Source organism: Sceloporus undulatus, chromosome 2 (assembly GCF_019175285.1).
Source record: "Sceloporus undulatus isolate JIND9_A2432 ecotype Alabama chromosome 2, SceUnd_v1.1, whole genome shotgun sequence".
In the NCBI taxonomy this organism is placed as follows: Eukaryota; Metazoa; Chordata; class Lepidosauria; order Squamata; family Phrynosomatidae; genus Sceloporus; species Sceloporus undulatus.
In genome coordinates, this window is record NC_056523.1 from 90,125,518 (window position 1) to 90,141,434 (window position 15,917).

At 41.9% G+C, this 15,917-nt stretch overlaps 1 protein-coding gene across 1 annotated transcript; it reads left to right on the top strand.

Annotated features, from left to right (window-relative positions):
• The first annotated feature begins 502 nt into the window (after nucleotides 1-502).
• Nucleotides 503-8,445, top strand: LOC121922608 (melatonin receptor type 1A-like). The gene is made up of 2 exons (XM_042452224.1): nucleotides 503-1,279; nucleotides 5,800-8,445. Exons 1-2 carry the CDS (start codon nucleotides 1,096-1,098, stop codon nucleotides 6,576-6,578), a joined length of 963 nt encoding a protein of 320 aa, XP_042308158.1. The 5' UTR covers nucleotides 503-1,095; the 3' UTR covers nucleotides 6,579-8,445.
• The last annotated feature ends 7,472 nt before the right edge of the window (nucleotides 8,446-15,917 follow it).

Sequence of the window (15,917 nt, forward strand, 5' to 3'; positions counted from 1 at the left end):
GTCCTGGAAAAGGAGGACGCTGCTGAGGACAAGGAAGGGAGGCTCCCCAAAACTCTGCTAGGAGTCTCACTCCAGGCTTCTTCTAGTCCAGCTTCTAAGGGGGGAGCTTTAGGGAGTCTTCCTGGACAGGAGACTGGAATGGAGGACGGGCTCCCGGGGAAGGAGGCCCTGCAAATGGGGGCCTTCCAGGAAAGAAGAAGGGGGCCAAAGGAAGCCCCCAGAGCCCGCCTAGGACTAGGGAGGAGGTGGCGCTCTGCCCCCTTGGCAGGGAGAGAGAGGGAAGGCACTTCTGCCAGCCAGGTGCAAGCATGCCAAGGCCAGCAGCAGCCCAGGCCTCCTCGCCCTGCTCTGCCTGGGAGGAAATGGGTTGGGAAGCCCTGCTGGCGAGGAGGCTGAGGAGGAGGAGGGCAGGCCCCTCTCCTCCTCCGGAGGGAGGCGGAGGGAGGGAGGGAGGGGGGCCAGCCAGAGAGAGCCCTCCTCCGGAGCTTCTTCCAGCCCGGTCCCTGGCTTGGAAGGTGACGGCGCCTTCTCCGCATCTCCAGACGGAGGGACCTTTCCCGCTCCTCCTTCTTTCCTCTTCAGTTCCTCTTGCCATCCTCCTCCTCCTCCTCCTCCTCCTCCTTCAAGTCCTTTCCGACTTCGGGCAGCCCTAAGGCGACCCTGGGTCCCTGGGTGTCCTTGGCAGGTTCCTTCAGAGGGGCTGAGAGAGTGGGACTGTCCCCAAGTCCCCGGTGAGTCCTCCTAGCCCAGCAGGGATTCGAACCCGGGTCTCCAGAGCCCTAGTCCCTAATGCCACATTGGCATCACTGAGGAGGAAAGAGATGCTCAAGGGAGAGGAGCCCAGAGCTCCACCAGCTTCTTAAGGAACTTTTCCTGCGAAGCCACACTTTGGCTGCTGGCACTGAAAGAGGAGGAGGAGGATATGCCTCCTTTGCCCGGGTTGCTGCTGGAGGACTCATCTCAGCTTTGGGCTGATCCCGGGAACTGTCCTTTTTGCACCCCTGGCACCCAAGTGCCTCCTTGTAAAGCCTGGCCTCGATTGACCTAAGCGAGCCCTTCCTGTTTTGAAGAGCACCACCATCTCCATGGGCAGGAATGGAAGAGGCAGGGTTGTCGCAGAAGAACCGGTCCACTGCTGTGGGAAAAGGAGAAGGCCTTTATCCTATTTGGGTGCTGAGCTTCCTTGCCCTCATCCTCATCCTCACGACAGCTGTGGACATCTTGGGCAACCTCCTGGTGATCTTGTCAGTCTACAAGAACAAGAAGCTGAGGAAAGCAGGTAATGGCAGGTGTGGCTGGCCAAAGGAAGCCTGCTTCGCTTCCAGGACCAGCTCACTCCCTTTCTCTATTTGGCAACCTCCACAGTTACATCAAAATATCATTTGATTGGCAAGAGGCTACCTCCATGGCGTTCCTTCCCCTTAAGCGCACCACAACAGCCTGAGGAATGGTTGCTGAGAGTCATCCATCTCGAGATTTAGCAGAAAGAGAAAATGGGATTGGGAACAATCACTAGCCTCTCCTGAAGTGATCTTGGAGTAGAAGGAAGTCCTCCTCCACCCCAAATACATTCTGAAATGTTGTCGTTAATCCCAGCTAGGATAGTCCTAGGGAATCATAGAATCACAAAATCATAGAGTTGGAAGAGACCACCAGGGCCATCCAGCCCAACCCTCCTGCCATGCAGGGCAATCGGCCCCTTGAAACTTTTAGGTATGAGCCAAGAAACTTGCCACTCGGATGGGAGAACTTGTTGATAGTTCATTTGCAAATGAAATAAATGGATGGGAACTTTGACATTTGGGGTTTGAAATTAGATGTTCTAGAAGTGTTACTGTTTTGTTGCTTTATTGGTTCAGTGAAGTTGAAGAGCAAAATTGTGAAAGGTCTGTAAAGCATGGTTCAGGAGCTGACTTAAGTCAACATTTAGATAAATCTTTGATCATTCTAGTTAGGACTAAGCATAGGATTGACACCTATATGGTGAATGGTGGTGGGGTATGAAATTTTGAAGTATGGGCACTCATAACAACAATTCTGGTAGCCACATCCCAAGGAAGGAGTCCAAAAATACAGTTTTATTGAACTACAGTGGGCCCTTCCCTTACACAGGGGACTTTTTCCAGCACGGTTTTCAGCGTATGCTGAAAGCTGCGTTATGTTGCATCTCGCGTGTGATGCAGGCGCACTGTATATGTCCTCAAACATCTGTGTTTTGACAGAAGCAGGCTGCGGCATTTGCCTGTGTCCCTTTAAAATGCTGAAGCGATGGTGTGAGTGGGGTGAGCCTGAGTGGAAGGAGAAAGGAGAAGACCCAAGTTAGGTTTTTTTTTTAAAAAAAATAACTTTCATATTTCAAAATTTAATTTTTTAATTTTTTAATTTTTTTAAAAAAAAATTATTCTTTTAAAATTTTGTCACGTTTTACCAAATTTTCACTTTTTAGCCACATGACACTATGCATATGTAAATACATTTAGGTGATGTGTATGAAGTTGTAATTTAAAGGTATAATTTTAATTTTGCTAGTCATTTATGTCACAACTATCATTAGATTCAGTGATATGTGTGAATTATGATTTCATGAGTAACATTAGTACAAAAAACAGTACTAAAGATTCTGTATGGTGTGGCAGGGGAGGAGGTCAGTGGGGGGAGTGACACCACAAGTTACCTTATCGAGTGATGCCACTGGTGTTTGTGTTAACATGTACAAACATGCATGTATGAAACAGTACCCTCCAAAGTAGTGATATGTAGCATAATACTCAGGTTAAGAGCACTTGACAGGAATAGAACAATGTGCTGACCAAGCCATTCAAAAGAACTTTCCATTACCACAGGAATAACTCATCACAATCTATTGCTAGAAATCACTCCCCCCACCTAAATTGGATTGTTAGGCTCAATCTCAGCAGCCTCACTGAATCAGTGGAATTTACGTACTAATTTACAAGTGTCTGGCATTCTGTTAGTGACATACACAAGCATAAGTCAGCTTGGGAGAAAAGAGTTAAAAACTCATTAGCTTCACATTAGCAACTACAACAACATATAGTGAAAAATACTCATCACAGATCTTTTTATTATACCTGGTTTTGCCCTCAGCAGCACAGAGTACAGCCACAAAAGGTTTGAGTGGAGAATTTCAGCCCAATACCCTGTGGAGCATCTATCAGAGTTAAAAAGAGTTATTGGTCTGTTTCAGAAGTTCCAAATCAATTTAGATTAAGACTGTGATGCATTCGAGAAAGTAGCTTGGCCTCTTATACTTCTGGGACCACTTCACAGTAAAAGATCAAGTCTCTCTGTGTGTGTGCTTTATGTTAATCTGATTATAATATTTACAGGATAACTATACTATAGTGAAAAATTATAGTGAATCATTTCAGTCTGATGACAGTTTAAAAAAATTATCTGTAATACCTGTGTGTGTGTGTGGTGTGCACACATGTCAATTTAGGATAACACTTGATACATTTAACAAAGTAGATCATTAGCTAGTAAGATGCCACAAAAGTCTTTCACTGTTTTAATTTGTGACAAATAGTTACTGACTTTCTTCATACTCTATGTCTCATCCATGGAAGATAAGGATGTCAATCGGCTACTAGTGAATATATGCGTATCTTCAGGTATAGAGAGGCACCAGACATCTGAGAGCAATCCATTATTGTCCTCGTGTCCTGCTTGATTTCTGTTACCAAAAGCAGCTGGTTGGCTATTTGTGCAAAATAAGGGCCAGTGTAGTATAGAGCATTGAATTAAGAAACGGAAAGACCAGGGTTCAGATCCTGGCTTGGCCATGAAACCCACTGAGTAACTTTGGGCAAGTCATACTCTCTCAGCCTCAGATGATGGCAATGGCAACCCCCCTCTGAAGAAACATGCCTTGAAAACTCTCTGATAGGTTGACCTTAGGGTCGCCATAATTCAGAAATGACTTAAAGGCACACAACAACAACAAAATATTTATGTATTTGTTTGTTTGTTTTGTTATGACCTAATAGGGCTTTCCTTATGACATGAGATGCCTTTCAAAGGATTCCTTACTTTCTGATTACAAAGGTTTTTTCCTTTGCAGAGCAGTGTGGTAGAGTCCTAAGGCTTGTGGGATCAAGTTTTGTTTTTTGTCTAGAATCCTGAGATCTACTTACTGGAGCCTGGGGCAAAATACATATCCTTTGAATTAAATGTTTCTGAACCCAGAGGGTTTTTTTAAGTACCAGAACTCAATGTAGTTTGCAGTTCTTCCACTCAAAAATCCATTTATGGTTATCCAAAGCATTCATTTAACATCATGCTGAACAGAGGCAGTTGTAATTTTTTAAAAAAAATTTAAACCATTGGGAGTCCTTGCCAGTTCTACTAAGTATCAACCACAATTGCATCTTTTACACATCCAGTTCTAGAAAACCAGATCTTTAAAGATATTGCAGGTTTGCCTTGAAGTGGTCATAAAAATGCAAACACTGGAAATGAGTTGGAAAACCTTTGGCCCTCCAGATGGTTTGGCTGGCAACATACTCAAAGGTATTGGATTATGGAGATTGTAAACCAAAACATCTAGAGATTTCCTATCATGTACTACATGAAGGTAGGACTGTGTTCCATAAAGCACAGTGGAGAATCTGTAAGGATCTGCAAGGGGTTGGTGAGTCATTAATTTTTCTGCATATTTTCTAGACATCTGATCCATGTATGATTAATTGCAAGAGAGTAGAAGTCAAGATGAACCAGCCATTGCTCTGAACGTCTAATGGGAGTGACAGTCCTCTTTTTGCTTATCCAATTTTGACAATGACAACAGATTATTTTAATTGTTTTTAATTTTTTAATTTAAATTTTTGAAACTGATTTTATCCATGAGCCACCTTGGGCCCCTTTCCATGAGAAAAGTGGCATATAAATAAAATAATAACACTATGCAATACTATCTCAAGCACACTTCAGCATAAGCTCTCAGAGGAGTTTGAATTCATCATATTGTCAAGTAGAAAACTCAACTGAAGGGTTTTTTTTAGCCTGAGAACATAGCTGGTGCTGCAGCCTTCTTTTGCATTCTCTGTTTCTTTGATTTCTTCTTCTTTCCCCCCTTCTTCTCTCCCTCCCAAATGCTTGACCAGGGAGGGTGTTTAGAACAAACAACCAATCAGTCCTTTGAAATTTGCTGTGAGCCTTTTCTGCTAAGAGTAATTTGGGAATAAACATATGAGATTCTGTGGCTCCTACTTTTGTTAGCCTGTCAGTAGACGACAAGTGGCAAACAACTTGAAAACTTGCGGGGTTTCTAATGCAAAGTAGCAAAAGATACAGTATGTATGAATGTTTCGTAGACAAGAAATGTAGTCAAAGAAATACACAGAATAATAAACTCTGGGATTTCTGAGTGAATCTGGATCAGATCCAGTATCTGGATCAGTAAGCCCATTCTGTCCCTTCTAGGTTATTTATTGGTTTTACATATTTACAGCTTGTCTCAAATCCCTTGGAAACTAGCTGCTGCCCTAGAGACTTTCTGCAGAATAGATCTTTCAGTTCCACTACATTTCACAGGTTAAGTTCCACCACATCTCACAGTGACATTCACTGGGGAGTGTCATAATGAGTTCCTGCATTGAAGTCAAATCACCCACTTACCTGAGACATAGGCAAGAAGTTATTCCAGAACATGTAGCCAAAAACAGGGTGATTGGGTTTGCTTTGTTTTGTTGAATGGGGGACAAATTAACTGCTTTTTTTAAATAAAAAATTGTTAACATTTCAAATGTATCTAACTCATAGGTTTTTATATTCTAGGCAATGCCTTTGTGGTCAGCCTGGCTGTTGCAGACTTACTGGTGGCACTATACCCCTACCCACTAGCCCTGATTGCCATTTTCCATAATGACTGGGTTATGGGCTACCTCCACTGTCAGGTGAGTGGATTCCTGATGGGCATGAGCGTCATAGGCTCCATTTTCAACATCACTGGCATTGCTATCAACCGCTACTGCTACATCTGCCACAGCCTGAAGTACGACAGGCTCTTCTCCCTCAGCAACACACTATGTTATGTGGGGCTTGTTTGGGCCCTTACCTTGCTGGCCATCATGCCAAATCTCTTTGTGGACTCCCTGAAATATGACCCCCGGGTGTATTCTTGCACTTTTGCCCAGTCTGTCAGTTCGCTCTATACTATCATGGTGGTAATTGTCCATTTCTTCTTGCCCATCACCATCGTCAGCTACTGTTATCTCAGGATCTGGATCCTTGTGCTCCAGGTGCGGCGGCGAGTCAAGCCAGATGTCCGGCCCAAAATAAAACCCCATGACTTCCGGAATTTCCTGACCATGTTTATGGTCTTTGTCCTCTTTGCTGTCTGCTGGGCACCACTCAACTTCATTGGCTTTGTAGTGGCACTGAAGCCAGCATTGGATTCTTCCATACCAGCATGGCTCTTCACAGCAAGCTACTTTATGGCATACTTTAACAGCTGCTTGAACGCTGTGATTTATGGAGCACTGAATCACAATTTTAGGAAGGAGTACAAGAGAATCATTCTGACTCTGTGCCAGCTGGCTTGTAGGGTGGATTAAAAGAAATCCACTGAATTCAATTGGGATTTGAACACATAAAGCAGGACAAAGTTTACAAGAGTCCTTCAGTGATCATAGGAGGTGAACTGAGAACACAGTTCTTTATAACAAAGTGTTAAATGGCTTGTTGTGGTTTGTTCTCTGAAAGCAATGAGGTTTGAGAGTCCCACTTTAGGGCATAACTGGCATAGCAAACCATGACTTCTTATCAGTAAAATCACACTGGTAACACAGCTGAGCCAAGTAATTTGTATCAAGTGATGTATTTTATTTATTGCATGAACTGCTTTCCAGCCTTTCATGATTTTCTGTACTTGCGTTCCAAAAGTCCCACTGAGTTTGAGATTGCCTCTCAGAAGCTATCTGATATTCCCCAAATAGGTTTTGCTGAAGGCAGTCCAGGGACTGTGGCAAGGATAACTCTGATCATTGTACATATTGCAATACATGTGTCATGCATTGCAATAGGTGGATTTCATATCTTGTACTCTTTCTCTCTCTGACTCCAGTCAACAAGATAATATGCACAAAGGTGCAGGTATGTGTGCATGTATGTGCATGCACATGTACACACATACATGTTCACAGAAAAGCTCATTGGCTGAGAAATTAAAAACTGGAGTAATCTATTTCCCAAAGAGCTGTAGTACTTTAACACATTTCAGACAACATGGACTATCATGAAATATAGTCCATCAGATACATAAGCTGCTATCTTAAATTTCAGGTATACATCTAGTAGATTTGGTTGGGATTGTACACATGAGGCAAGATGGAAATTACATGTAGAAAATGCTGGATGTGACATTTACATTAACAATATCCATTCCCCAAACTGTTATTGTCCCTATGTGTGCCTCTGTGAATCCCAGGGTAAATATGTAGCATTGCACTTCTCCTGTGTGCTGCCCATAAAGAAGAAAATAATTCAGACTTCCCTTCCAAAAATATTCATTCACCTATATCATTCACTTTAGCTATCATCATTTTTTGGTTTACAGATGCTAAAGTGAGTTCAATCCAGAAAAAAAAAAAACCACGAGAATGGCTCTGTGAAACTCACTGGAAGAGCAAATTTCAGGTTGCATATTGGAAAAGTAGATATGCATTACCATTTGAGAAGTCATTATAGCTGTTCCAGTCAGTTTGCCTAGTCAGCCACCATGCTTGTTCTCTCACAAGGTTTCTCCCTGGAAAAAGAGGCAGAACCCTTTGATGCCCGCATGGACGTTTGCCCTGCCTTGGTTATGACAAAGGGAAGAAGGACACTTCCTCCACGTAATCTTGCTCTGGATGAGAAGGAAGATTTTATTTCTAGCTCAGGCACAAAATTGACTGTACCCTTCCAGCCCTCAAATTGACCCCAGGGCAAACTTAGTCATGGAGCAAAGTGGAGTAAGGACAGCCATGGCTGCAATATAATATTTCTGATTTTTAATAGCCTACATTTGGACACAGACATTTGGGAGTGGGGTGGGAATAAATAAGACTACAGTGTCTGCACACCAAGGGAATCTGGAAACTGTAGGCTAAAAAAAAAAGAGCTACTTTCCTAAACTCTGTATTTCTGTGTGAAGTCGAAGGCTTTCATGGGTTTTTTGTGGGTTTTTTCGGGCTATGTGGCCATGTTCTAGAAGAGTTTATTCCTGATGTTTTGCCAGCATCTGTGGCTGGCATCTTCTCTGAATTTCTGTATTTCCTATACTCTCTATAACAGCAGTCTACACCAAGCACAACCAAGAACATACAAGAAGGTTTTCCAAGGTGGCAGAAGCTCTTGGGTTCAGTCTCAAGTCTCTGTTGCTTTCTGTGCCATGAAGAACCCTAAACTAGCTCTTAAAAATTGTGTGGAGAGGTTGAGGGAAGATAACAGTATAATGAACCACAGAGCCAGTAAAACAAAATAAAATCATTTGCTTTTTAGGAGAGCATCTCAGTGCTTTTAACATCTACTTCCGGAAGACTTATATGTGAATACTATTGGCATGAATGGCCAACAAAAATAAAAAATGAAAGTAGCCAAAAGACAAACTATAATCTCACCTAACAACATTACAATTAATTAAATTAACCCAAATATTCAGCCATTCAGAATCCAGATTCTGGTGTGGTTTTTTTTGTAACAGCAAATGGATACCATGAAATAGAATTAATTTTATAGTACTATTTTGTGCATATTGGTTCAAAAATAGGATCTACTGTATGCAATGGGTATTACTCCGAGGTAAGTGTAAATGTGATAGCAACCTTTAAATCCAGAAAATCCAGGATTTGGGTGAATCAAGAAGGTTCTGGTACATAGCATTGCCGGGATAAAGATTGCAATGAGTCCCACCTTTACTTGTTTCCAGGAGGGCAAAAGAGCCCAAAAAGGCAACGTTTCTATTTTATATCTTTAGCCATTTTCAAAGATATTGTTGTGTTCATTTGTTTCAGCATAAAAAGGGAAGGGGCACAATGAATCTAGTAGTGTTTTAAGATTAACTAATTAATTATTTTTAGGATAAACTTCCATGAATTTCATTCCCCTTCAAATGTACTGTAATGTCACTATTAAAGCCATGGGTATATTAGCAGTTACATGGGTGGAATAAGAGTGTAATAGAATACAGAACTATGCACATTGTGACTCTAGCTATAAATATTTGAAGAGTTATATGAGGTGATACAGGTCTGTCAGGCAGCTAATCTGAAATGTGAAAGCAATCCATTCTTTCAAGCAATACAGGTTGCTATCAGATGAAGCTTGTACTGTGCTAATACCGTTTTATGCCTCTGTTTTTACAGGTTGAGAGAACATTGGCTTCAACTCATAACTCTCCCATGTTTTCCCACTACCTCTTTATACAAAATATTGTTAAGGAGGAAAAGACATAATGGTTGCACAGTCTCAACTGACTGTTAGTAATTCCATCTGAAAGTACCCAAGAGTTACCTAGGTTTCCTTTTGCAAGAAAGTGAGAAGACATATCTCACCACACAAGAAAATGTGCAGTTTTTAAAAGTGCATTAGCATCGTGCTTTTCGTTCCAAAAGCAAGAGATCCTGGAGTGATTTTTTAAAAGTTTGCTTTCACCTACGTCTTTCCTTCCCTTTCCTTGCCTCATTGACAACTGCATTGCTTTTTGTTTTGTTTTTACTGTGAGAAACAAAACAAAAACACAATTTGTGCCTTCACCTTTCTTTGAAAATATTCAAGATGGCTAATGAGTTAAAAACAAATTGTTGGCTACATGTGGTCTCTTCATGAGCAAGCTTGGGGTTGGAAAAAGCAAAAGAGATGGTGGTGGAGGTGGAGGCAAGTGTAAACATGTTTACAGTTCTGAAGAAATATGCTAGATCAGGTTGTTAAGTCTCAGTACACAAAGCACATCATGGTGAAGATCTGGAACAATTTGGATTTTATGCAACCACATGCCAATGTTCCTTATAGACACAGAAGTACCAATATTTTCAGCACTTGCCATAGGTTTTGACAATCTCCATACCAATTAAGATGTTTTTATGGGTGGCAGTAATAGTAGGTCAGGCAATCCTGTTTTAATAATAATAATAAAATTTATTTCTATTTCCTGCCTCTCCCTGCGGATCGAGGCAGGATTACAGCAGTCAGCAAATTTCAACAATAAAAGCATATCAAATAGATAGCATAAAAATATACATTACTATACAATACAGTTGGTTGACTCTCCGTAAAACATGGAAGGCCATGTTCTGCCGTGCTTAGTTCTACGTAACACCCCTTCCCTGACTGCATATTGGAGCTCAGTTTCAAGACATACATTGATTTTTAATAATTACCAATGATTGGAACCATGGACTGGAGGTTTGCATCATGGCAAGGCTGGGAATCATGCAAGCCTATGGATGTTGTTGGATAGGAAGCCCTAGTAATCTAATGATGGAGAATTAAGTTTTCATTCAGCAACATCAGGGCTGCATGATTCTCATTCCTCAATTAATATAACCAGGTGCAAAGAAGGACAAAACCCCTGTACCTCAAACTGCAATGCAAAAATTGTAGCTGATGGAGTTTGTCATGAAGGTTTATCCAAAATCAGCAAGAACTTCAAGCCTGGGAGGAAAATGCTGTGATCACTCCACTTTTAGCACAAAGTACATTAATTACCATGTGAAGAAAGTTTTTCTTTGCAATTAAAAAAATAGCCCTCTTTATTCTCACAGCTGTTTCACGATCTGGGCACTAAAAATATTTTCAATACAAACAAGGGCATTAAGAGGAATTTGGCACTAGGCTCTGGATCCTTTGATCATCAGAAAGGCAGAAAATTCTTATCTAAATATCCAACATCAGCTAAAAACAAATGATTAACTGGGAGCCAAGAAGGACTTGGGAGTTTAAGACAACACAAATTAATATTTTCCAGAAACCACTGGCTTGGGATGCCAAAACTGAAATACATGTGTGGACTGAATTTGAGAGCATGTAGAATAAGCCTATCTTTCCAAGAAGCTTATGATTTAAACCAAGCATCCATCAATTAACTTGACACCCCTTATAGCAGTTCTGAGATTTTCAGCACTGTTATGGCTGCAATCCTTCCTATCCATCATTAACTGTGAGTAAACTAAACGGAATACAGTGGCAATTCTACTTTTTCAGTTGCTCAAGTGAATTTCAACTTATGGTAACCTGAGGCAGATCTATCATGAGGTTTTCTTGGCAGGATTTGTTCAAATAGGGTTTGCCTTTGCCTCGCTCTGAGGCTGAAGAGTGTGGATTTTCATGGCCAAGTAGGGATTTGAACACTGATCAGAGAACCAGTGTAGTACAGTATAGTGATTTGAGCATCAGACTGTGACTCTGCAGAGCAGGGTTTGAATATCTGCTTGGCCATGAAAATCCTCTGGATGACCTTGGGCAAGTCACACTCTCTCAGCCTCAGAGCATGGCAAAGGCAAACCTCCTCTGTAGAAACATGCTAAGAAAACCCTATGATATGTTCACATTAGGGTTGACACAGGTTGGAAAAACTTCAAAGCACATAACACACACACAGACACGAGTCATATTCCAAAACCCAAGCCACTAGACTATGCTGTTTGTCTGCATTGGGACTGACTTTTTAGTAAGCAGGCATTGATTGCTCTTTGAAACCTTTCCACAATTTTTTAAAAGCATTTTTTTAAAATGCCTTGGCTTGATGCTTGTGCTAGCTAATTTCATTGTTATGTAATGGATGGAGGAGGTAGGGAGACTCTGGGAGCAAAGAAGGTGGAGTGATCTCAGTGCAATTTAGAGGGTGTTCCCACTAGGGGAAACCCCGCGTTCTGAATCGAATCCTTTAGGCAGCGTTCCCATTAGGATCCGGTTTAAATCTAGAACAGTTCTAGAGCACCCCGGAATCGTTCCCACTAGAAATCGAATTCTGAAGTGGGATAAAAATTAAATCCGTGTTTTCCTCATTTAACGCGTGTTAAAAAAACACTAGGGTCCGACCTACGTTTTCCCCTTGATTCGAGTTAGGAACCGGAGTATTTAGATGAGAACGATAGCATTTGAATCGGGCTAGAAGGATGGGAGGAGCTGACTGCGATGGGGGCTGTCCTTGGGGGAGTTGCCCTTTCTGTCCCCATCCGTCATGGCTGTCGCCATTTTTGCTTCCCTCACCCCTTTGTTCGCTGTGGTCTTTCAATAAGAGGATTATTTTTATTTTTTATTTTAATGGTTTACAGGCGCTTAATCTCTTCAGCGCTAGCGCTTTAAGCGCCTGCATCTGCAAAGGACTACAAGGCTTCTCCGGTGGATTGCAACCTCCCCTCTGTGTGGGGAGAGCCCATTTCTAACGGAGGAGAGGCAGGAAGGGAAGGCTCTCTCAAAGAGGCATTCCCTGCCCGTTGGGCTCTGATCTCGCCCAGGCAGGGAAGGGAAGGCTCCTCGCGAGGAGGCATCTGATCTCGCCCAGACAGGGAAGGGCTCTGATCAATGGGGGGGGGGAATAGAGCCTTTCTCCCTCTCTTTCCTCAAACGGAATCTGCCTTCTCCTCCAACCCTAGAAAGAGAATCTTTGGGAAGAGTGCTCCCTCCCTGCTTTGCCAGAAGCCTCCCCCATTGATCTCTGGGCTCTCTGAAGGGATTCTGCCTGGCTGTCTTGGGAGACATGAAGAAACCTATCCCATAGTTCTCTGGCAAGAGCTTGGGTTTCCTACTAATAAATCGCTTTGCCATAAGCTTCCCCCCTTCATCTCTGGGCTCTGTCAAGGGATCTCCCTGGCGGTCTTGGGAGACATGAAGAAAACCTATCCTAGTCCTCTGGCAAGCTTGGGTTTCCTACTAATTCGGAGGGAAAATGTATATAAGGCTGACAGCGCTTATGACGTTTGATCGTTTAAAAGCGCCTTGATTGTCATTTAAAAAAAAAACTGCCAAAATACATCATTTCACAAACGGTCAATGAAATGGAAACGATGTCAATAGATAAATCGCTTCCAAAATCCGGGTTAACGTTACGTCATTCTGACGTACATTGATTGACAACTCCAAATAAGTATGGAGGAGAAGAGTCGCTTTATTTTAAACACCGATTCATGCCAAGTGAGAACGCTTAATGAACGCTGCAAGTAAAAATTCGATTTAAATAAGCAGATGGGAACGATGAATAAAGCGATGCTTGTGCTAGCTAATTTCATTGTTATGTAATGGATGGAGGAGGTAGGGAGACTCTGGGAGCAAAGAAGGTGGAGTGATCTCAGTGCAATTTACAATGGTTTTTGAAAAACAGAACTGGGCTGCACTCTACTATTGGCATTGCATAGGCTGTGTGTGTAAGAACAGAATGGAATTTTATTGTTTGAAAAGTTTGGTTGTTATTTATGAAATGGCAGAGCATGGTAAAGGGGACAGCCATGTTTTTTAAAGGAAGGAACATCATGGGAGTTTGATTTCTGTTGAGTCAGACCATTTGGTCATTTAGTTCAGTATTGCCTACACACGCTGACTATTAAAAGGACTTCCCCAGAGTTTCAGAGAAAGGTTACTTCCACTCCTGCATACAACTATACAGGATTAGATCTGGAAACTTTGACCTGCAACATAAGCTAATTCCAACATTGATTGTACCTAGAATAGACCTTTTGAAATCAATAAGATCTTTACTACACATGATAGACAGAATGTATCTATACTTCACTGCATCAACTGCTATGGCTCCATCCTATGGAACCTTGGGCTCTCTAGTTGTGTGAAAAACGTAGAATTCACTGCTGTAGTTCAGGGGAATGGACTAGAGCTCTATAACATTTCTTACTTCACCAGACTACAAATCTCAGGATTCCTTAGGACTGAACTGTGACAATTAAAGTGGTATTAGATTCCTAAAACCATAAAGTGCAGATATGCTTTTAATTGTGATTAACAATCTCCATCCATTTCGAGATTCTACATACACAAGTGAACAAATGTTCAATTTAGCCCTATGTGTTCTACTATTAAACTACTCTTCTCTCAGATGTAACTGATCCCACTCTTTGTATGGAACTTGGTCAATGTTGCATTTTAAAAAAGTGAGTAAGGGAGCCAGCACTTTATCTATACTGCATTAAAAAAAGACTTATGGAATAACAATAGCAGCTTCATTTATATACCGCTTCATACTGAACTAAGCAGTTTACAACTGTAAGCTAATTGCCCCCAACACTGTGTACTCATTTTAGCAACCTCCAAAGGATGCAAGCCTGAGTTGAGCTTGAGCCCTGGCTAATACTGAACTTGCGCAACCTTATGGTTTTGAGGGAGTGGCTGTAGTACAGGCATTTAACCACTGTGCCACCAGGGCTCCTGTGCAGTCATGGTTTGGCAAAGAGAGAGAGAGAGAGAGAGAAATATGGCCCAGAATCATTTTGGCGACTCATTCTGATATAACTGGGTGTCACACCAGCATAAGTACTCTGTCTGCTGGAAGTTACACAAAGAAGTATCCTGTACCACCTTACACAACAGTTCTTCCATGACTGCAAAATGGTTGATGCATAGTACTGGTGCAGAGCTCACCACCCCAGCCTGAACAGTGATTCACTAGAAAAAGGGGTTGTTCTGAGAATGTCTCCAAGCCTTCAGACTCATAGCTTAAGCATCATATACTTAAGTATATTTTGTTGTTGCTTGCCTCCAGGTCCTTTTTGACTTATGGGGACCCTAAAACCTATCATAGGGGTTTTTTTTTGGGGGGGCAAGTTTCTTCAGAGGGGGTTTGCCATTGCTATCCTCTGAAGCGGAGAGAGTGTGATTTGCTCAAGGTCACCCAGTGGGGTGGAAGGTGTGCTTGAGTGGGTAATCAAACCCTAATCTCCATAGTTGTAGTCCAACACACAAACCACTACAACATGCTGGCTCTTTTAAGTATACCAGCAGAGCTTTATGCTCCACCAGTGTCAAACAGGATCTCAGCTACTGATAGCCGATAATCAACCATAGGGCCTGAACAGACAGGCCAAAATAAAGCTGCTTCAGGTCACTTTGGAGGTATACTGTTTAAATGCTGCCTGCGTCCTAAGAGGCCGGAAGCCGCGCCAAAGCCATGATCCAGTCCTAAGGACCAGAGTGCAGCTTTGGTGCAGCTTCTGGCCTCTTAAGATGCATGTGTCATTGAAACAGCATACCTCCAAAGTGACTGAAGCAGCTTTATTTTGGCCTGTCTATTTGGGCCCATAATTACATTTTAGACAGAACACAGACTCACAGGACACTTTAAAAATTTAAGTGTATGAAGAATGCACTGAAGAGATTATATATACCATCTGGAACTGCAATGTTTTAGACAATTTGTTATAATAAAGAATAAAATAATCCAAATTATAGAAACCCATGAGCTGTAAATCATAATTTCAGATGAGGAAGACTATATTCAACCACATACATGGAAACAAGTGCTTGTTAAATGCAGTCTAAACTAAAATTGGTTGTGATCTGTCTCCCCACCCTCCCCCCAGTCAATGAAGATGCAGGAGACTACTGTGTATCAAATGGAGACATCCATCAGAGAGCCAAGATTGCCTACAGGGTAGACAGTGATAAACTTGGATTTTTCCTCCATCCCTACATATTAGTTAACCATTCTGATAGATGTTTGCTAGAAGAAAGAATGCCTGTTTCCCAGGTGATAATATATTGCTGTTTGGGCATTGCTGGGAAAACATAACATCACTTAAACAAGTCCCTTGAGGAAAAGTGCCACTTTTTTTTGTCATATAAACTGATAGCTCTACAAGTTTATGTTATTATTCCATTTTAGCACAGGTTTGAGCAGCGAAGGCAGACAGACCAAGTGAAGCACCCCCTGCTGGACATAAAAACTGATGAACCTGCTAATTCTTTGACAG

What these genes read in the sequence shown, in the direction of transcription:
- LOC121922608 (XM_042452224.1), top strand. Translation starts at nt 1,096, where the DNA reads ATGGAAGAGGCAGGGTTGTCGCAGAAGAACCGGTCCACTGCTGTGGGA. An exon ending in CAAGAAGCTGAGGAAAGCAG is followed by an intron (nt 1,280 to 5,799) that starts GTAATGGCAGGT and finishes TTTATATTCTAG; the next exon opens with GCAATGCCTTTGTGGTCAGC.